This window comes from Scyliorhinus canicula, chromosome 17 (assembly GCF_902713615.1).
Source record: "Scyliorhinus canicula chromosome 17, sScyCan1.1, whole genome shotgun sequence".
Classification (NCBI taxonomy): Eukaryota; Metazoa; Chordata; class Chondrichthyes; order Carcharhiniformes; family Scyliorhinidae; genus Scyliorhinus; species Scyliorhinus canicula.
In genome coordinates, this window is record NC_052162.1 from 110,822,090 (window position 1) to 110,842,971 (window position 20,882).

General features: G+C 49.9%; 2 protein-coding genes across 3 annotated transcripts; both read right to left on the reverse strand.

The window, feature by feature from the left end:
• Positions 1-1,003: 1,003 nt before the first annotated feature.
• On the reverse strand, positions 1,004-6,014 carry LOC119952216 (zinc finger protein 239-like). Its single transcript, XM_038775865.1, has 2 exons — positions 5,945-6,014; positions 1,004-2,648 (listed from the first exon to the last, which is right to left on the reverse strand). The coding sequence occupies exon 2, from the start codon at positions 2,474-2,476 to the stop codon at positions 1,802-1,804; it is 675 nt and encodes a 224-aa protein (XP_038631793.1). The 5' UTR covers positions 2,477-2,648; positions 5,945-6,014; the 3' UTR covers positions 1,004-1,801.
• A 5,334-nt stretch (positions 6,015-11,348) lies between these two features.
• LOC119952180 (gastrula zinc finger protein XlCGF8.2DB-like) lies at positions 11,349-18,476 on the reverse strand. Of its 2 annotated transcripts, none has more exons than XM_038775784.1 (2): positions 18,351-18,476; positions 11,349-14,442 (listed from the first exon to the last, which is right to left on the reverse strand). In XM_038775784.1, the coding sequence occupies exon 2, from the start codon at positions 14,090-14,092 to the stop codon at positions 13,070-13,072; it is 1,023 nt and encodes a 340-aa protein (XP_038631712.1). In that variant the 5' UTR covers positions 14,093-14,442; positions 18,351-18,476; the 3' UTR covers positions 11,349-13,069. The 2 variants fall into 2 exon arrangements, with proteins under 2 accessions (XP_038631712.1, XP_038631713.1); XM_038775785.1 differs by lacking the exon at positions 18,351-18,476 and adding an exon at positions 14,924-15,023.
• Positions 18,477-20,882: the final 2,406 nt, after the last annotated feature.

The following is a 20,882-nucleotide window of genomic DNA, read 5'->3' on the forward strand; positions in this document are numbered from 1 at the left end:
CGTTAAATTGTCCCCTTAATCGGAAAAAATGAATTGTGTACTCTAAATTTATTTTAAAAAAGAATGAAATGGAATGAGAACAAAGGGGTTGGGTGGAGTTGAGCTAATCATCTGAAGTTGGTGAATTTGATGTTGAGATCAGAAGGCTGTAGCGTGCCTCACCAGAAGATGAGATGCTGTTCCTCCAGTTTGTCTTGAGCTTCACTGGAACATTACAGCAGGCCATGGACAGACATGTGGGCATGGGAGCAGGGTTTTGTGATAAAATGGTAAGCAACGGGAAGGTCAGCGTCCTGAATGCGCACTGACTGAATGTGCTCAGCAAAGCGATCACCCAGTCTACATTCGGTCTCTCTTCGATATGGAGACCACCTTAAATCGGTCAGCAGCTCCCGGAGACAGCTTCGCAAAGGCTGTCCCCGCACCCTCACTAGCCCCCCACCCCCATCCCAAAGGAGAAGATAAGAAATGCTCAGCCCTGCGGGACCCTCTCCTGTTCTCGGCACCTGCCCTCCCTCCCTTCCATGGCACGTCTCAACCATTTCCAGTGCATGAGTAAGATGGCCGTTAATTGGCCAGTCAGCATAAAATCGGGTACCGGGGTTGATCATGACCGGGAGCGTGGTTCGCCTCCACTAGACTGGGTGTTGTGAGTCTCCTTGTTTAGTCTCCTGGCTGAGTTAAAGCAGAGATCAGGAGACAGTGGCGCGGGGTGAATGGGGCAGTGCCAGTTTTATCTTTCTTACTCTGGGATAAAAGAAAGAGATTGAAGTGCGAGGCTGGGGGCTGTGTGAAAGATTTACCGTTGTGGCTTTTGCCCACATAACTGGATGTGTAAACCACAGAATCTCAACAGGTAGAAGACCTTTCAGCCCATTGAGCCTGCACCAACCCTCCAAAAGAAAACCCAGCCCACTCCCCCCTCTCAATCCCCATAACCCTAACTGCACATTCCTGGACACTAAGGCCAATTTAGCATGGCCAAACTACCTAACCTGCACATCTTTGGACTGTGGGAGGAAACAGGAGCATCCAACTGAAATCCTCACAGACAGGGGGAGAACGTTCAAAGTCCACACAAAATTGAACCCGGGTCCCTGGTGCTGTGAGCAGTACTAACCACTGTGTGCCTTGATCTCAATGGTCTGGATGTTTTGACTGTCGGACGTGCGCACTCAGCGAGCCTCGAAGCGAAGGTGAAACGTGTTCCCAGCCACCATGTTACAAGACCCCCCCCCCATCCCCTCCCCACCCCAAGGAGCATTCCACACAATCAATCAGCATTGGCCAGGTGTACATATCTTTGCACCAATCCTGCCCACAATGTGAACCCCACAAAAAAGTTTCCAAATATCTTTCATGCAATCCAGTCTGCCAGTGCCTTGGTGACGAAACGTATTCATAACATGGACACTGCTTCCTGCTGCCCTGTTATTATTCCAGACCTTTGGTCTTTCTACTGCCCACATCCTGCTTTACAATGAGGCACACACAGTTCACAGACATTTCATACCGATTTCTACTCAAGTGCTCATTTGCACAGTTGAATTGACCACATCTCTTTTTCCCCTGACTTTAACCTCCGTGATCGGACAAAGAGAGGGCCGGCAAACCCGACAGAGGCCGACTCGACTTCCAGACTATATAGCTTCCAGTATGTACATTCTTACACCGTGACAGATGCAACTACAGCCAGGATATGCAATTGGAAAATTCATCAATTACATCGTTGTTTCGGAATTCCCATGCTGCAACATGAAAACCCAGGAGCAGGGAACGCAGCCGAATCCGCCCAGAACCGTCACATGTGAATCCGCTGGTGCGTCAGCAGGTTGGAGGACTGAGCGAACCCCTTGCCGCAGGCGGAGCAGGTGAACGGCCTCTCCCCGGTGTGAAGTCGCTGGTGGGTCAGCAGGCTGGAGTGCTGTGTGAACCCCTTCCCGCACTCGGAGCAGATGAACGGCCGCTCCCCAGTGTGGACCCGCTGGTGTCGCAGTAAGTTGCCGACCAGCGTGAAGGCCTTCTCGCAGACAGGGCAGCTGAACGGCCTCTCCCCGGTGTGGACCCGGTGGTGGGTCAGCAGGTCGGACGACTGGGTGAATCCCTTCCCGCAGACGGAGCAGGTGAACGGCCTCTCGCCAGTGTGGACCCGCTGGTGCCTCATCAGCTCGGCAGAGCTCTTGAAGCTGTCGCCGCAGTCAGAGCATTTGAATGGCCTCTCGCCGGTGTGTATGAGCTGGTGTGTTCGGAGTGGGGACGAGTGAGTGAAGCCCTTCCCGCACACTGAACATGTGAATGGCCGCTCCCCAGTGTGGACCCGTTGGTGTGTCAGCAGGTGGCTCGACTGAGTGAACCCCTTGCCACAGACGGAGCAGATGAACGGCCTCTCCCCGGTGTGACTGCGTCGATGAGTTTCCAGCTGGTATGGATAATTGAATCCCTTTCCACAGTCCCCACATTTCCACGGTTTCTCCATGGTGCTGGTGTACTTGTCTCCGGGTTTGACGATCAGTTGAAACCTCTTCCCCACACACAACTTGCGTCTGGTCTCTCCCGCTGTGAATGGTGCAATGTATTTTCAGGCTGTGAGCTGGTTGAGTGATGTTTTGTTTGAGCTTTCTACCTGCAAATCCTCACCTTCTATTACCCTGCAAAAGGATTTCAACAGAAGTACTGGTTACAAATTTGCAACGGACAATTCTAGTTTCCAAGTGACATTGTCCCTTAGTCCAGACAGCTGAACATCCCTGTCTGCCAAAGGCCCCAACTCACTGTGCTATAAACTCCACACCTTTCCTCCAGTTTTTCCATCCTCCGATTCTGACTGGGTTCCATTCCACACTCACTGGTTCCTCTCTCATTCTTTTGAAGGTGCTGACTCTGGGTTCAGTTCCACCCTCATTGGTTCCTCTCTCCCTCCTGAAGGTGCTGACGCTGACTGGGTTCAGTTCCACACTCACTGGTTCCTCTCTCTCACTCTCGTGAAAGTGGCTGACTCTGACTGGGTTCACCCCCATCACATTGTCACTTGAAACGATTGGAAGATTTTAGAAAATTGGATTACAAATGTGGTGGGCAATGTAAGGGTGAAAAGCCTGGGGTTTGGTGTGGCTTGACTGGGGAAGTCCCTAGAGAGTTAATGAATTTTCATCTTACCTGCAGAGATACTGTTTTTTCATCTTGAGGAGATGAGGTCAGTGCTGGGTGGAGCTCAGAGAGACACAGCCATTTTGAAAAGCATTAGAAAGTTAGTATTTTGGGGGAAAAACTGAAAGGAAGTCATCTCTGACCTGACAAGCTTGTGTGATCACAAGAGAGGCAGTTTTCTTTCCCAATGATATAGCATAAAGGTGATAATAGTTAAAAAACAGAGCAGCCTTGTCTGGAGACAAGGAAAAGACTGTAACAACCCAAGTGAAGCAGCCATGTGAAGACCTTACGACAGAGTCTGAGGGGGTTCTCACAAGAGCCAGAATCTGCTTTGTAATGAAAGTATCAATTTCAGCATTGCTTGTTTAAGCTGAATTGAGAGTTGTATGTGCATTTTCTTGTTGTTTTTTATTGGGAAATTGAATAGTACCGTTAAGGTGTACCTGTAAGTAGTTCTTTTCAGGTTTGAAGTTAAAAAGTTTAATATTGTAGTCATAATAAAGTTTTGTTTTAAAATAACTACGCCCTGTTTCTACATGCAATCACTCCTGGAGCTAATCGATCTTTTCACAGTCTTTAAAAAATAAAATACAATATTGAGGTCCAGTATCCTACCACTGTTGGGTCTGGTTTGGAATCATAATACACTCAGTAACCCCCTTCGCCTCCAGCACTGTGTTACTGACTTGATCTGTACTAATGTTAATCCCGCTCCCTCACACTATCACCCGGTATTCCCTCTCCCCCAGTGCCTATGTTACTGACTGTATCCAATCCAACTCTCCCACAGTCACTCAGTAACACCTCTTCCCCCCCCCACCCCGCCCCCCAGTACCGTGTTACTATCTGCACTGATGTTAATCTAGTTCCCTCACACTGTCACTCAGTAATCCCTCTTGCTCCCCCAGCACCCTGTGTTACTGACTGTATCTTTATTGATGTTAATCTAGCTCCCTCATACGGTCACTTAGTCACACACCCCTCCCCCAGTGCCCTGTGTTACTGATTGTATCTGTACTAATTTCCCATTCTCCTTCAGGGCACACTACCGTTCTTCACTAATTGAAAACTGAGGACTCATTTCCCATTTTTCATCCCCACTCCCACTTTCAATATTTCGATATCTCAAGCATTGCAGGAGGGAAAAAACAGCAATTTTTCCGTCAAATGTTATTGTTTTGCACTCATCAGGACAATTCGCAATAAGACCAAATGTAAAGCAAACAACAATTCATACTTCAAAGGAAGAGTATTTTGATTGGTTGGCAAGTGGGTTCTGATTGACACGCAGAATGTACCAGTTGATGTTAACCGAGTTAATTGCCAAGCTCCGTTTGAAACCCAAAATGAAAAGGGCAGCCTGGCTCTTGACTTGTCAAGGCATTGCCCCACCCTACCCCCAATCCTGAGGAATGAACCAGCGAATGGCTGTCACGTTATTTTGTTCAGCTGCACGCCATATCCCTCCTGCGGGAGGGCAAAGGACAAAATTTACTCTTTAATCCCAACCGTCCCTGAGTCCTGTACCGCCAATGACTGTTTTTAAATCTGATGTTGAGGAAGGAATAATGAAAGCCAATCCAGGAGAGGGTGGCGCCCATTCAGTGTCCCCCTTCCTCTCGCTGCCCTGGTGTCGCACTGAAATGCTTCCCCCATTGTTCCCTGGAGTCCCATTGTTCCCTGGAGTCTGGGGGGTCCCTGTGGTTCCCTGGAGTCTGGGGTCCCCATTGTTCCTTGGAGTCCCCATTGTTCCCTGTAGTCTAGGGGGTCCCCATTGTTCCCTGGAGTCTGGGGGGGGTCCCCATTGTTCCCTGGAGTCTGGGGTCCCCATTGTTCCCTGGAGTCTGGGGGGGGGGGGTCCCCATTGTTCCCTGGAGTCTGGGGGGGGGGTCCCCATTGTTCCCTGGAGTCTGGGGTCCACATTGTTCCCTGGAGTCTGGGGGGGGGGGGGTCCCCATTGTTTCCTGGAGTCCCCATTGTTCCCTGGAGTCTGGGATCCACATTGTTTCCTGGAGGCCCCATTGTTCCCTGGAGTCTGGGGTCCACATTGTTTCCTGGAGTCTGGGGTCCCCATTGTTCCCTGGAGTCTGGGGGGGGGGGTCCCCATTGTTCCCTGGAGTCTGGGGGGTCCCCATTGTTCCCTGGAGTCTGGGGGGGTCCCCATTGTTCCCTGGAGTCTGGGGTCCACATTGTTCCCTGGAGTCTGGGGGGGTCCCCATTGTTCCCTGGAGTCTCCATTGTTCCCTGTAGTCTGGGGTCCACATTGTTTCCTGGAGTCTGGGGTCCCCATTGTTCCCTGGGGTCCACATTGTTTCCTGGAGTCTGGGGTCCCCATTGTTCCCTGGGGTCCCCATTGTTCTCTGGAATCTGGGGGGGTCCCCATTGTTCCCTGGAGTCTGGGGGGTCCCCATTGTTCCCTGGAGTCTGGGGGTCCACATTGTTCCCTGGAGTCTGGGGGGTCCCCATTGTTCCCTGGAGTCTGGGGGGGGGGGGGGTCCCCATTGTTCCCTGGAGTCTGGGGGGTCCCCATTGTTCCCTGGAGTCTGGAGTCCCCATTGTTCCCTGGGGTCCCCATTGTTCCCTGGAGTCTGGGGTCCAGACTGCGCATGCACTCAACTCTCCGGGACGCCTTTGGGCGACGGAACCCGCTGCTCCCCGAGTTTATGGGGGAGGGGGATAACCTTAACATTTTCTACCCAACCCCTTTAGGCCCATGAGATGTTCACGAATATCCCTTCCCCTCCCCCACCCCCACGAGCGACGTTATTAACATAATCCACCGCCCCCGCCTCACCTCCGACCAGCAACTCCTTCTCCTTGGCCCTCCCAATCTCAGGCCGCGCATGCTCAGTTTGCACACCCCACCATCCACCCTACTGCGCCTGCGCCCGCCCCCGCTGAAATCGATAGGGGACTTTCACCGCCGCGGTGACTTGTGGGTACTTTCGGTCGCCATTCTGCATCGCAACCGGAAGTATGGTCCTTTTCACTCTGCTTGGCTTCGGCCAGGTTTTGTGGATACTCCTGATCGTTGAGCCCGTGATCAGGACGTTGGCTCGATAGGCCACGTTGGATATTCTCCATTTAGCATTGGAATATTGCGACGCGGAGGAAACCCCAAAGACCAGGCGTGTGTATTCATATAACGTCCGGTGTATGTTCATGATTACCAAGCGTCTGGACTCTGGGACCAGGACCAAGTAAGCCTGATTCATGTTGAGTTCCATTGGCGTGCGACCTCCACTGAGCTTTGCATAAAGATCCTTGATCCTAGAGACTGGATAACGGTCCAGTCGAGACACACGACTGACCGTAATTTTATGGTCACCACATAAGCACATTGATCCATCAGGTTTCATGAACGAACAGGATGATCAGCGCCGCCCAGTCAGAGAAATACACCAGGTGTATGATGACCTTGGGTCGCAAGGCGTATGGAGCGGGTCAGATGCAGAAGTAGCGCGAGTGAACCATCGGGTCCACACGTATTCGGGCCACAGCCCCTTTGATGGTGCCCAAGCCATCCTGGAACACTAATGGAAATCTTGTCAGAACCCTTTCAAGGCCTCATTCTGCACTGTAAATTATATGGGCACACCTGCTGCATATCTAACCACAGGTAGCATAACCAGTCATGCCCCAGTAAGCTCAGACCACTCCTGTGGACAACAACCAGAGGTCGATTTGCAGATTGTTGACCATACTCGACAGGAATAGTTGAAGTGCCTGCTATTGCCAGTAGTTGTCCTGTATAAGTGACCAGCCTTGATTTGGTGTCCAACAAGGTCAGTGATTGAAAGCCAGACCGAATGCGGTCAAATGTACGGCGACTGACTAGAGACACCGCCGCCCCTGTGTCGAGCTCCATGAAGATCGGGTTCCATTAATTTGCAGAGAGCTCCAGATGGGCACCACTCTTGGTGCAGCCACGCTGTCCCCTGCCACATAGTAAGCCCTGTCACGTTGGGGGGGGGGGGGGGGGGGGTGGTGGACGTGCCTGACAGGTCAGCGACCGGTAGAAACTCCTGTTCACTGGTCTCTGTGGCCTGTTGCAGCCCCTAGGGCTACCAATGTGGTGAACGGGTGGATTTCTGGGGGGTCTGGGTCAGTCAGGTTCTTTATCACACTGCCCTCTGCAAGCCATTCGCAATACCAAAGTGTGTCTCTCATCGGCAGTAATTGTATTTGTTCGAAAAAAAAAGTTCATGCGTTCAATGTATTGCCTGTAGGTCAGATAGGCTTCAGATGGTTTCACAGGTCGGCGCAACATCGAGGGCCGAAGGGCCCGTACTGCGCTGTAGTGTTCTATGTTCTATGTTCTCTCTGTCTCTCTCTCTCTCTATGTTCTATGTTCTATGTCTCCGTGGTTTAAAGTTTGTGTTTGATTCTGCTGCCTCGACATTCATGGCATAGTTTGGCCATTGCTATTGACATTTTATGGGTCAACAGCTCCTGGAGAAGGCTCCATAGCGGATTAGAAATGTTCAGACCCGCAACCTCCCTATTCCCAGAGCCTCTTCCTGCTCTGCTCGGCAGCGCTCAGCCTTCCACAGCACGCGGTTAACGCCGGCTGTCCGTAGATTGACCAGGCAGCTTGAGGTGTCAGGCACACCGACTGCGCACGGGCATCAGACAGGCAGAAACTCTAATTTGTCTGGTGGTCTTTGCCCTGTCGCCCTTCTATTGAACAAGCGCAAAAGTGGCCGATGTTGCAAATCCCGCTTTGTGCATTTTGAGCTGTCTGTAAACAAACCAACCTCCTCAATGTTTCATATCACAAGTTTGCTGTGGGATCACTAATTGAGGATTGAATCACTTCAAACTGAATGGTTGAGATGAAAAGCGCCACCACTTATAAAGGGAAAATTGAGAAATCAAAAACACCTTTCTGTTTACAAACACATGGGGAGAGGAGAAATCAGGGCTGTTTCAATTTATTCCTCCCCCCCCCCCCCCCCCCCCCCCATTTATAACACTGGTATTGAGTATGAAATCATTAGTTAGGGGCAGCATGGTGGTGCAGTGGTTAGCACCACTGCCTACCGCGCTGAGGATCCGGATTCGATCCCAGCCCCGGGTCACTGTCCGTGTGGAGTTTGCACATTCTCCCGGCGTCTGCTTGGGTTTCACCCCCACAACACAAAGATGTGCAGGTTAGGTGGATTGACCACTCTAAATTGCCCCTTAATTGGAAATAAATAATTGGGTACTCTAAATTTTTTTTTAAAGTGTTGGTCAGGCTGCTGTTAGATTTGTGTCTCATGCTTTGGCCATTTTTCACTCAGGAAGATCTCAAGGCTACAGAAAGGGTGCAGAGGAGATTCAGCTCCCTTCTCAGGCAATATAAATTGTTGTTCCCTTCAATAATTTGGCATTCTTGTGAAATGTCCTGATGAATGCACGGGCAAAAAGCTTTGACTGTCTGTCTCTTTATTTAGCAACACAGAGATTCGCGGCTATATTGGGGGAGAGGCTTGTCATGAATGTAGGAATTTCAGATATGTTGTACTATATGTACTTGGTGCAGTGAGGGTTAAAAGCCTGAGTTAATGTGTGACTGCTGCAGTAATCTTTCTTAAAGTCCTGGTTTAAAAGGCTGACGCTTTGACTGCAAGGGATAATAAAAGCATCACAAAATCTTGGGCTAATAGAATTTTGTTTGTCTGAAGAATGTTCCCTGGGGAGTAGATAATTAAGAGACTTGGGCAGGATTCTCCGTCCCCGGGATGCCCAGAATTACTTCCCCGATGGGACGGAGAATTGGGCGTCGGGGAAAAATCTGCACCATGCAATGGGTCTTAATGACCCGTTTGCGTCAATTGCGCGGGCCCTATGCTCCATGCCGGGAATCACATGGGCGAGATTCATGTGTGGCCTCTACAATCTGGCCCAGTCGTGGTGGACCTCGCAGTGGGTCAGGGCCACAATGTTAGAGACCATCCTCACCATCGCAAATCAGCCTTGACCCCCCAAATCTCAGATTGCCTGGGCACCCCCCTCCCCCCTCATGTATGGGCTAACCTGACCCCCCTCCCCCCGGGACCCCTGTAATAAGAGGACTCCCCAGTGACACCATGCCTAAAGGAACCCCCTCCACAGATCCTACGCACATATTCCCCACACACAGAATCCCCCCCCCCCCCCCTCCTCCCCAGGAAGAGACTCATATCTGGAAACCTAGGATCAGTCCAGATCAGGGCTGTGGAAAGCATTACAGCTGTAATACTTACCTTGCAGCTCCACATATCCATTCTTCAAAGGTGAGCAGTTGTGCCTGCATCTGGTTCCCACAGATTCAATGTCTGCAATCCATTCAAGGCTTCCAAGTAGTGGTTTGAGATTGACAGCTCCTATAAAACATCTGCCACTTTGCTCCATTCATATCCCTCCACCCTTCAGTGACCTAAGTGGTAAAACCCCAATCTTTGTAAACACACCAGAGATGTTAGTTGCACTAAGTGCATTTCAATCACTCAAGCGTGTGATTGCACTGCACTTACCTCTCATGAATCCCTCATATTCCACACCATGCAGAAATTTGCAAGGTATGGAACACTGAATTGAATACTGGTTTACGACCGCAAGGGGATCGTAAAACTAGTGCAATTCAACTTTGGTGGGAGAATATTGTCTCCCAAATGGAGAATCCTCCCTATTGTGTTTGGCCTTAGTACAGTGCTGTCATTAATGGGAGGAGCCAGTCAGATGTTGAGTTTCAGTTGAATTGAAGATTTGACTGCAGACCAGCTGTTTTTCTCAAAGCAATTTAATTAAAAGATTTTGCTTGTGAACATAACAGCAGGGGCTGGTTTTGCACACTGGGCTAAATTGCTGGCTTTGAAAGCAGACCAAGGCAGGCCAGCAGCACGGTTCAGTTCCCGTACCAGCCTCCCCGAACAGGCGCCGGAATGTGGCGACTAGGGGCTTTTCACAGTAACTTCATTGAAGCTTACCTCGTGACAATAAGCGATTTTCATTTCATTTTTCATTTCAGTTGCTGAAAAGGTTGGCAGGATAAACAGTAATTGTTGACACAGGCAAGAATCTGCAGCTGGTACCTGAATATCTCTCTTTCTTCAAGTAGTTTATCCAAGACATCTCTTTGCAGCAAGTATTCCTGTATTGGCTAGCTGTATTTAAAAGTGGATTTTGACCCGAGATGGGTTTTGCTTGAGTGGAGATGAAAGGTAGCAGTTCGGAGTTAGTGTTTCATTGTCAATGTTATGCATCATTTAACTGATAATTGTAAGCTATGTTCTTTATGCGGTTAAAGTTAGTAATAGTGTTAGGAAGAAAGTTTGTTTCAATATACCATATCCCTATTTATGCATGAAATCACTCCTGGAGCAAAGTATCTTTTCCTCACGTTCTTACAAATCAAATAATATATTGGAGTCAGCTATCCCAGCAACTGTTGGGGTCTGGTTGGGGATCATAATACTTCAGTTAGCTAGAGAAACTGGGGCTTTCCATTGGAGCGGAGGACAAATACAAGAATTCTAAATTTCAAACGGTCACAATTTCTATCACAGAAAAGAGTGATTGATTGGTTGGCAAGTCGACTCTCATTGGCCTTGCCATGGAGAAAGCGACAGAGAATGATAGACTGGTAATTCAAAAAAGGTGTGCCTTGAACATATTCCTCTCATTTGCAGATAATGGTCAGTGTGATAATGAGCCACATCAGTCGAGTTCGTAATGTGGTGATGTACCCTGTACCATAAAAAGTGGCTCTGATCGTTTGAAATTTTGCATTTTTGCATTTGTAAAGCTAAAAGATTCGACAGCACACCTCTTATCGGGCAATATTTCATTGGCTGGCAAGTAAGTAACAATACGCTATGAATCTCTGATCAGGTTGGGGGGGGGGGGGGGGGGGAGTCTGTGGAATCAGTTTCCGCAGAGGGTTAGGACATGGAATTCCGGCGGAGAGAGAAGAGAAACATTTCAGCGGGTTGAGGAAACGGACGAAGGGGATATCACCTTCAGGGATGAAAACACAAAGGCTGGAAGGGTACGCGGGGGAGTTGAACAGAGTCTAGGAGGACAGACAGGTTTGTGATGCACCCTTTGCCTTTTGAAGGCACAATGGGCCAAACAGTCTCCCGATACCCAGCAAGATCCCACGGTTGTTGAAGCGAGATGACAAAGGAGCATGCTGGAGATCAGGAGCGAGAGGAAGCAAAAACAAGCATACATTTGTGAGTTAAGTTTCTTTATTCAGTTGTCAACACCCCACACTTGTGAAGGGCTAAGAGGCAATTTCTTTACAAGAGGTGAGGATACAGGTCGCTTAAAAAGCCGAGTGCACGTTAGCTGTAACAAATCTGAACAATACACTTTCCGCCTCGCTTAACTTGGAAAACTAACCAGTTAGTCTTGCCACCGTTGGATCACAGATAATTGTTTCAAACCTTTTGCTTATTTTGCAAGGTGGGGGGGAGAATGCGGGAAAACTGTTGCAAAGTTCGGTGAGATGATGTGAAATCAACTCTTAGGGGAAGGTGGGGAGATGAAGAAGAGAGCCACCCCTGGAGGGTTCAGCTCAGTGCCTGTAATGTTTGTGTCTCGCAGCCCAAAGTGCCCCAATCGTAATTGTACAGTTGGGATGGGTGTCCGCCAGGTTTAAGATTTTAAGTGCTTTGACTTTGTGCTCAAGAACTCAAAGGGGGGAAGAGGGGGAAATGGACAGCCAGTGGCGTAGTGGTAATGTCACTGGACTAGAAAGCCAGAAAGCTGGGTGGACGCGACACAGGTTCACATCCCACCAGCACTGCTTTTCAAAATTAATTTCCAGGATGTGGGCGTCACTGGTTCGGCCTGCATTTATTGCCCATCCCTAGTTGCCTTTCTGAAGGTGGTGGTGTGCTGCCTTCTTGAACCCCTGCAGTGCCTGAGGTGTAGATACACCCAGAGTGCTGTAAGGAGGGAGTTCCAGGATTTTGACCCAGAGACAGTAAAGGAACGGTCGATACGTTTCCAAGTCAGGGTGGTGAGTGACTTGAAGGGGAACTTCCAGGTGGTGGGGTTCCCAGGTATCTGCTGCTCTCGTCCTCTCAGATGATAGAGGTCGTGGGTTTGGAAGGTAAGAGTTTAAACTCAACGAATAAAATTTGGAATCGGAAACTGACTTCAATGGTGGCAACAATCCTCAACTGTCATACAAGTCCATCTTTTCTGGGAAGGAACTCTGCCAGGGTGACAGAGTGGTTTGCCCTGCTGGCTCACAGCGCCAGGGACCCAGGTTCGATTCCGGCCTTGGGTGACGGCCTGTGTGGAGTTTGCACTTTCTTCCCATGTCTGCGTGGGTTTCCTCCCACAGTCCAAACATTAGATGGATTGGCCATTCTAAATTGTCTCTTAGTGTCTTAAAATGTGCTGGTTAGGTGGTTTTACAGGATAGACGAGGTGGGGGCGGGGGGAGTCCGTGCATAAAAAATGAGGAAGAGGAAAGGATTGACTGGCAAGGCTCCTCTTTTCTTGAAAACAGGTTGAGGGAGTGACCTAACTGAGCTCTTCAAAATGATGAAAGGCTTTGATGGCGTAGATATGGGGAGTGTTTCCTCTCGTGGGGGAGAGTCCATCAGTGGTCACCGGGGAATGCGATAGGGAATTCAGAGGAAACCTCTGCACCCAAAGAGTGGGGAGGAAGTGCGGCTCACTATCACTGCGAGTGGTTAAACTGACTAGAGTAGGATGTACTTAAGGGGAAGTGAGGTAAGTGATGGAGGGAGAAGGGAGGGTAGGATTATCACGATCCATTTTAGATGAGGAAAGATGGGAGGAGGTCCGAGGGGGTGTTCCGACAATGGCAGGGACTGAGTAGGATGAATGGCCTCTTTCTGTGCCTATGGAATTCAAGCAAAGATTCAGCCATGATCAGATCTTGCAGCGGGCGTGAAAGGCTAAATTGCTGACTCTATACTCTGGCCTCTGCAGTCCCGTGGGCTCGTTGGTGTCTTAGCATGTTGGACGACTGCGTGAACCTCTTGCCGCACACGGAGCAGGAGAATGGCCGCTCCCCAGTGTGGACTCGCCGGTGCGCGAGAAGGTGCGTAGAGTGGGTGAATCCTTTCCCGCACAGTGAACAGGAGAATGGCCGCTCCCCAGTGTGAGTGAGACGGTGACCCAGCAGCTCCTTGGCGCTGCGGAAGGTCATTCCGCAGTCTGTGCATTTCGACCTATCGGTGTGAACCCGCTGATGAGCCTGCAGACTGGTCGAAACAGCGAAGCCCTTCCCGCACTGAGAGCAGATGAAGGGCTTCTCCCCGGTGTGAACATGCTGGTGGGTCAAGAGGTGGGACAGCTGAGTGAACCCCTTCCCGCACTCAGGGCAGGTGAATGGCCTCTCTCCACTGTGGACCCGCTGGTGGGTCAGCAGGTTGGATGAACTTTTGAACCCTTTCCCACACATGGGGCAGGTGAACGGCCTCTCCCCGGTGTGGACCCGCTGGTGGGTCAGGAGGTGGGACAACTGAGTGAATCCCTTCCCACACTCGGGGCAGGTGAATGGCTTCTCCCCGGTGTGCAGACGCTGATGGGTCAGGAGGTTGGCCAGACTCGTAAACCCCTTCCCACACATGGGGCAGGTAAACGGCCTCTCTCTGGTGTGGACCCGCTGGTGAGTCAGAAGCGTGGACGACTGGGCGAATCCACTCCCGCACACGGGGCAAGTGAAGGGCCTCTCCCCGGAGTGGATCCACTGGTGGGTCAGCAGGTTGGACAGCCGCGTAAATCCCTTCCCGCAGACAGAGCAGATGAATGGCCTCTCCCCAGTGTGAACCCGCTGGTGTGTCAGCAAATGGGAGGACTGAGTGAATCCCTTCCCACACTGAGTGCAGGTGAACGGCCTCTCCCCAGTGTGACCGCGTCGATGGATTTCCAGCAGGGATGGGTAACTGAATGCCTTCCCACAGTCCCCACATTTACACGGTTTCTCCATGGTGCAGATGTCCTGTGTCTCTCCAGGTTGGACGATCAGTCAAAGCCTTCTCCAATCTCAGAACATGTATATAATTTCTCCCCACTGTGAACGGTGTGATGTTTTTTCAGGCTGTGTAACTGGTTCAAGCTCTTCCTACAGTCAGTTCACTGGAACACTCTCACTCGGGTGGGGCGGGAGGGGAAGGGGGGGCGGGCGATGTTGAGTTTGTCTCTGTGCTTTTCCAGTCACACTGATGTTTGAAATCCCACAGACAAAACATTTCTCCTTCCGCTTTCGAAGACCGAAGATATTCAGGTCCCGATGATTTGAGTGACGCTGTCAGATCTCACACAATCCATCTGCAAATCCTGCGTAAGAAGGATGCAAAAGACAACACCGTAAGTACTGAATTGAAATCCGAACCAAACCGTTCAAGTGTTTACCAGAACGTTCTTCACACTCCCCTCCCGCCTACCAGACTCAACATTGAGCTCGACAACATGGAAATCATCAAACGCTTAAAGAACAAAGAACAATACAGCACAGTTCGGCCCGCCAAGCCTGTACCGGTCATGATTCCACCCTTGGCCAAAATCCGCAGCACTTCCTTGTGCTGTATCCCTCGATACCCATCCTATCTTATCACAGAAAGAGGCCACTTGGCCCATTGTAAGAGTCCTTCCTCTTTATTTCCTTTGTTCCCATTTCTTTTATGTTATTATTTTTGGTCCACGGAAACATATTAGAATGTGCCTTTAAGCAAATGAGTGCTGCCAGGATATTGTGTTCTGAGGTTTTGTATTTTGGAGAAGAAGCCAGAATCATCGACACTGAGTGAATCTTACGAACCGGTTTTGGAGGATGTTGGTTCTATTGGCTAACTGGCAACCACTGGATTGGCCAGGGATACTGTTCTGCCTGACAACTGTCAGCAATTGGTTCCTGCCGGGTGGGTTTTTTTTCCCCAGGGAAAAGCTGCCAAAAGTCTCAAGACTCTTGAAGGAAGAGAAGCTGTGTTTTCTCCATCTTTCTGCTGCTGGTTCCCCGTTGTCTCCATGAGTCTGCAGTGAAGATCATTTCAAGCTGAAAGAAAAGAAAGTGCCCAACGAAAGGCCTAATCTTGAGAAAGAAACTCATTGAAAGACACCCATCAAAGATGCTCATCCTTTTATTTTATTAATACTTACCTTACCTCTCAACCATCCTTTTCCCTCTGTATTGTGAGTGTGTATGTGTAAGGAGTGGGAGTAGTTTGAAAGGGGTGGTTGGGAATCAGATAGTAAAGTTACATTTTTCCGTTAGTTTAATTATAATTACTGTTAAGAATAAAAGGTTGCCTCATGGCGCCGAGGTCGCAGGTTCGATCCCGGCTCTAGGTCACTGTCCGTGTGGAGTCTGCACATTCTCCCCGTGTTTGCGTGGGTTTCGCCCCCACAACCCAAAAATGTGCAAGGTAGGTGGATTGAACACGCTAAATTGCCCCTTAATTGGAAAAAATGAATTGGGTATACTAAATTTATTTTTTTTAAAGAATAAAAGGTTTATGTTTAAATTTACAATGATTATAAACAATTTAACTCAACCAAAGCCATGGGCATTAATATAAAATCTAGTTTCACCTGTGGTGCGACTCCAGATCAAGTGGGACTGGAATTAACTGCACGCTAGCCCAGGGGGTCTTGACACCATTGTGTCTGTTCTGACCGAAAAACGAGCCATCCAGCCTTTGGTATGTGACCCTGCAGGTTACAGCACTTGAAGGTGCGTATCCAGGCACCTTTTAAACAAGCTTTTAAACTTCGGGCTTCGAACTCCTTCCTCCATTTTGAATATCCCCCCCCCCAACGCCCCGTCATCACTGTTCTCTAAGGTACAAAATTCCAAAGTCTAATGATACCCCGGCAAAGAAGGTAAACTCCTAATCTTGGCCTTCCTAAGGAGAGGATTTAAGTATTGGAGTAGGGATGATGTCTTACTGCAATTATACAGGGCCATGGTGAGGCCACACCTGGAGTATTGTGTGCAGTTTTGGTCTCCGTATCTGAGGAAGAGTGTTCTTGTTATGGAGGGAGAGCAGTGAAGGTTTACCAGGCTGATTCCTGGTATGGCAGGATTGATGTAGAGGGGAGGTTCAGCCAGTTAGGTTTGTATTTGCTGGAGCTCAGAAGACTGAGGGGGGACATCATAGAAACCTGTATAATTCTAACAGGACAAGACAGGGTAGATGCAGGAAGGATGTTCCCGATGGTGGGTGTGTCCAGGTCAAGGGGTCACAGTCTGAGGATATGGGTAGATCATTTAAGACAGAGATGGGGAGAAATTTCTTCACCCAGAGAAGGGTCGGCCAGTGGAATTTGCTCCCTCAGTAAGCAGTTGAGGCCAAAATAATATGTTTTCAAGAAGCAGTTATAATAATAATCTTTATTAGTGTCATAATTAGGCTTACATGGCTGTGAAAATCCCCTCGTCGCCACACTCCCGGCACCTGCTCGGGTACATTGAGGGGGAATTCAGTATTTCCAAATTACCTAACAGCACGTCTTTTGACTGTGGGAGGAACCTGGAGCACCCGGAGAAAACCCACGCAGACACGGGGAGAACGTGCAGACTCCGGACAGACAGTGACCCAAGGCAGGAATCAAACCCGGATCCCTGGCGCTGTGAAGCCATAGTGCTAACCACTGTGCTACCATGCCGCCCATAGTTACTCCAAGGAGTAGAGGCGTAGACAGGGGGCATAGATTGAAAGGGGTTGGTAACAGGATTGGGGAGGAGGGTGAATGAGGAGAAATGGTTCACCCAGAGGGCGGCACTACCTATGTTGAAGGTTGAGGCTGAAAGAGTCGACTCATTTAAAAGGTGCCTCTATCAGTATCTACACAGCTACAGACCAGGTGCTGGAGAGTATGCTTGAAATCAGCGACCAGTATCTTTCTCTTCGTTCTTTTAAGGTCAGCGCAGATGCCATGGGCTGAAGGTTCCTCTTTCTTTTTTTTATATAAATTGAGAGTAGCCAATTATTTTTTTTCCAATTAAGGCAATTTAGCGTGGCCAATCCTCCTAACCAGCATATCTTTTGTGTTGTGGAAGTGAAACCCACGCAGACATGGGGAGAATGTGCAAACTCCACACACAGTGACCCAGGGAAAGACCCTCTTTCTGCATCATAACTTTCCCTGCTTTTGGCTCCAACCTGCTCAACCTTTCCTAGTGAGACTAAAGCTTACCCTGCATCCCAGGCATCAGTGGAGGGAACCTTCTCTGAACCGCTTCCGACGCCATTGTGTCCCTCCTTCCAACAAGGTGATCAAAACTCTACACTCAACTCTAAATGATAGAATCATAGAATTTACCGTGCAGGAGGCCATTCGGCCCATCGAGTCTGCACTCGCCCTTTACAAAGAGCACCTTACTGAAGACCACATATCTACCCTATCCCCATAACCCAGTAACCCCCACTTAACATTTTTTTGGATACTACGGGCAATTTATCATGGCCAATCCATCTAACTGACACATCTTTGGACTTTGGGAGGAAACCTGTGCACCCAGAGGAAACCCATGGAAATCATTGGGAAAACATGCCGACTCCACACAGTAACCCGGCTGGGAATCGAACCTGGGACCCTGGAGCTCTGAAGCAACTGTGCTAACCACTATGCTACCGTGCTGCCCTGGACATGATCACCCAGGACATTCAATGGCACAGCAGAATGCTGCAGTTTCACCTGATTTCTCTCTCCCCAACATCGACGACTCCCCTCAATCATCAATCTCCCCATTTCTTCCTCGGCTCCTCCACCAATTCCTGGTTTGAGTACGATGTGGAGATGCTGGCGTTGGACTGGGGTGAGCACAGCAAGAAGTCTTACAACACTAGGATAACGTCCAACAGGTTTGTTTCGAATCACTAGCTTTCAGAGCACTGCTCCTTCCTTTGATGAAATGTGAGTTCAGCAGAGCTTTGATGGTGTGGGCAGGGGCTACCTGTTGCACATGGGTTAGGGCAGCGCATGCGCAGGAGGGACACGGACTGCTCCGCCAGGACTGCGCATGCACCGCATTCAGACTGCGCCTGCGCAGACCACCCACCGACCCGCGCCTCCGCAATTGATGGGGGGGCTCCACCGCTGCTAACATCTCCCCGCCCCCTCCCCATGTCGACCCCCCGCTGCCGACCTCCACTGATACTCTTTTCAAACCGATCTTGGTTCTTCATCGCTGTGATCGAGCCTAGCCGGCGAAATATCAGTTGGCCAAAAAATAAATTACGCACCGGTTTTGGGAAAACAAGATGCGCCGGTAGGCGGCCTCCCTCCTCCACCCGATCCCCTCCCCCCCCAACCTCAGCGTCCAATGCAGCACGTCGCCGACGTCTCCGACACGCTCGGTCGAGACTGGGACGCTGACGTCGTCAGCACTCAAGACGCCTGCGCGACTTACCGCGCCGACGCTGAGCGTACATGCGCATCCGTGCCTCTGGCCGGAGCTCAGGAGTGCGCTGATTGACAGGACGCTTCGCCAATAGGGGAACGCGGCCAAGAGGGCGTGACTGGATGACACAACCGGCCAATCGGCGCTGAGCGAGAACAGGACGTCCATCCCCCTGAAGGACTCCAAATCGAACCCCTCCCCCAATGGCCTTGACACTGTAAATGTGGAGGGATAAGAACCAGAAGGTTTATTTCTTCTACCTTTTATCCACATACGTTACCACTACCTTCTTTCCCAACTAGGGGCACGGTAGCACAGTGGTTAGCACTGTTGGTTCACAGCTTGGGTCACTGGTTGCGGAGTCTGCCCCCTCGCCCCATATCTGCATGGGTTTCGTCCAGGCACTCTGATTTCCTCCCACAAGGCCCAAAAGATGTGCTGTTAGGTGAATTTGACATTCTGAATTCTCCCTCAGTATCTGAACCGGTGCTGTAGTGTGGCGACTAGAGACTTCACAGTAACTTCATTGCGGTGTTAATGTAAGCCTACTTGTGATACTAATAAAGATTGTAAACATTGCAAAAATACTGTACCTTTGACAACAACAGAAGTAAATCAAATTACAAACAAATAAGTACAAGGCACTATTTAGACCTCAGCTAGAATATTGTGCAAAGTTCTCTATTATATGAAGGATGTGAACGCATAGGAGAGAGTGCAGAAGACGTTTAAAGAAATGGTTCCAAGGATTAGAAACTTCAGTTATGAGGATAGATTGGGGCGGTTGGGACTGTTCTGGGAGAGAAGAAGGTTAAGAGGAGATTTGATGGAGATGTTCAAAATCATGAGGGGACTGGACAGAATAGATGGGGAGAAACTGCTCCCACTCATAAAAGGATCAAGAATGAGAGAGGGCACAGATTTAAAGTGATTTGCAAAATAAGCAAATGCAAATCAAGAAAAATTGTTTTCACACGAGTGGTTTGGGGTCTTGCTGTATAGAGATGTCTTGAATCCTCCACTTTGAGAAAGAGATTTTGTTTGCTAATATAGAGTACAAATTAATTTTTTCCAATTAAAGGGCAATTTAGCGTGGCCAATCCACCTAACCTGCACATCTTTGTGTTGGGGCGAAACCCACACAAACACAGGGAGACTGTGCAAACCCCAGTGACCCAGAGCCGGTATTGAACCAGGGACCTCGGCCCCATGATTCCATGATGATCTCACCAAGCTGAATACAATGGGTGCGAACTAACGGAAAGGTTTCCAAGTGTCATTTGTGACGGGATTCGCTGGGAATTTCCCGCCGGCTCAGTTGATGAATTCCCCACCGTTATCTAACCACACTTAGTCACTTTTTGGGGCCCCGAGAGATTCTCCCAGTCAAGCCCTTAGAATTATTTTTATCACTGGGAAGCTGAAATCGCTGGCCACCTTTTGAAAGGGGGCTACAATCTCTAAATGGGCTTGTGGGTCCCGCATTCCCCCCACCCATGGGGAATGTCACCCCCCGACACCCCCTCCAAGTAATGGCACTTCCCCCCCCCCCCCCCCCAACAATCTGATGCGGTGACTGAGGGCCGCCCCCTTTTCAGGCCTTCACATACCCCCTTTAGGGCTCCCCCTTCCAGGACCCTCACCCTTCATCTCCCCAACATTTCAGAGGCCTCTTCATACCCGCCATGCACACCCCCCATCCACCCTTCATACCTCCCATCCACCCTCCTTTCATAGGCACAGACCCCCACAGGCCCTGATCCTTGGCAGTGCCACCCTGGCACCCAGGCAATGCCACCCCGGCTGCGCTCCTCCAGCTTTGCGGTGCACCTTGGCAGTGCCTGGGTGGCAGTCCCAAATTGCCAGCCTGACAGTGCCACGTTGCACATGTTAGGGGAGGCAGGGTAGCACAGTGGTTAACACAGTTGCGTCACAGCTCCAGGGTCCCAGGTTCGATTCCAAGCTTGGATCACTGTCTGTGCGGAGTTTGCACGTTCTCCCCAAGTCTGCGTGGGTTTCCTCCGGGTGCTCCGGTTTCCTCCCACAGTCCAAAGATGTGCAGGTTAAGTGGATTGACCATGATAAATTGCCCTTAGTGTCCAAAAAGGTTAGGTTATTGGATTGTGGGGATAGGGTGGAAGTGTGAGCTTAGGAAGGGTGCTCTTTAAAAAAAAGAGCCAATGCAGACTCGATGGGCCGAATGGCCTCCTTCTGCACTATAAATTCTATTCTGAATTGGGTCTAAACTGTCCCGCTTCAACGTGGTAAAGCCATCTTGGATGACCTTCAACAGATGCTCCGTTGTTGGCTGGGCTGTCTGCACCGGGGTGCGGACATCGGCCATATTGTCCTCAGCAGCAGCTTCTACACTGCC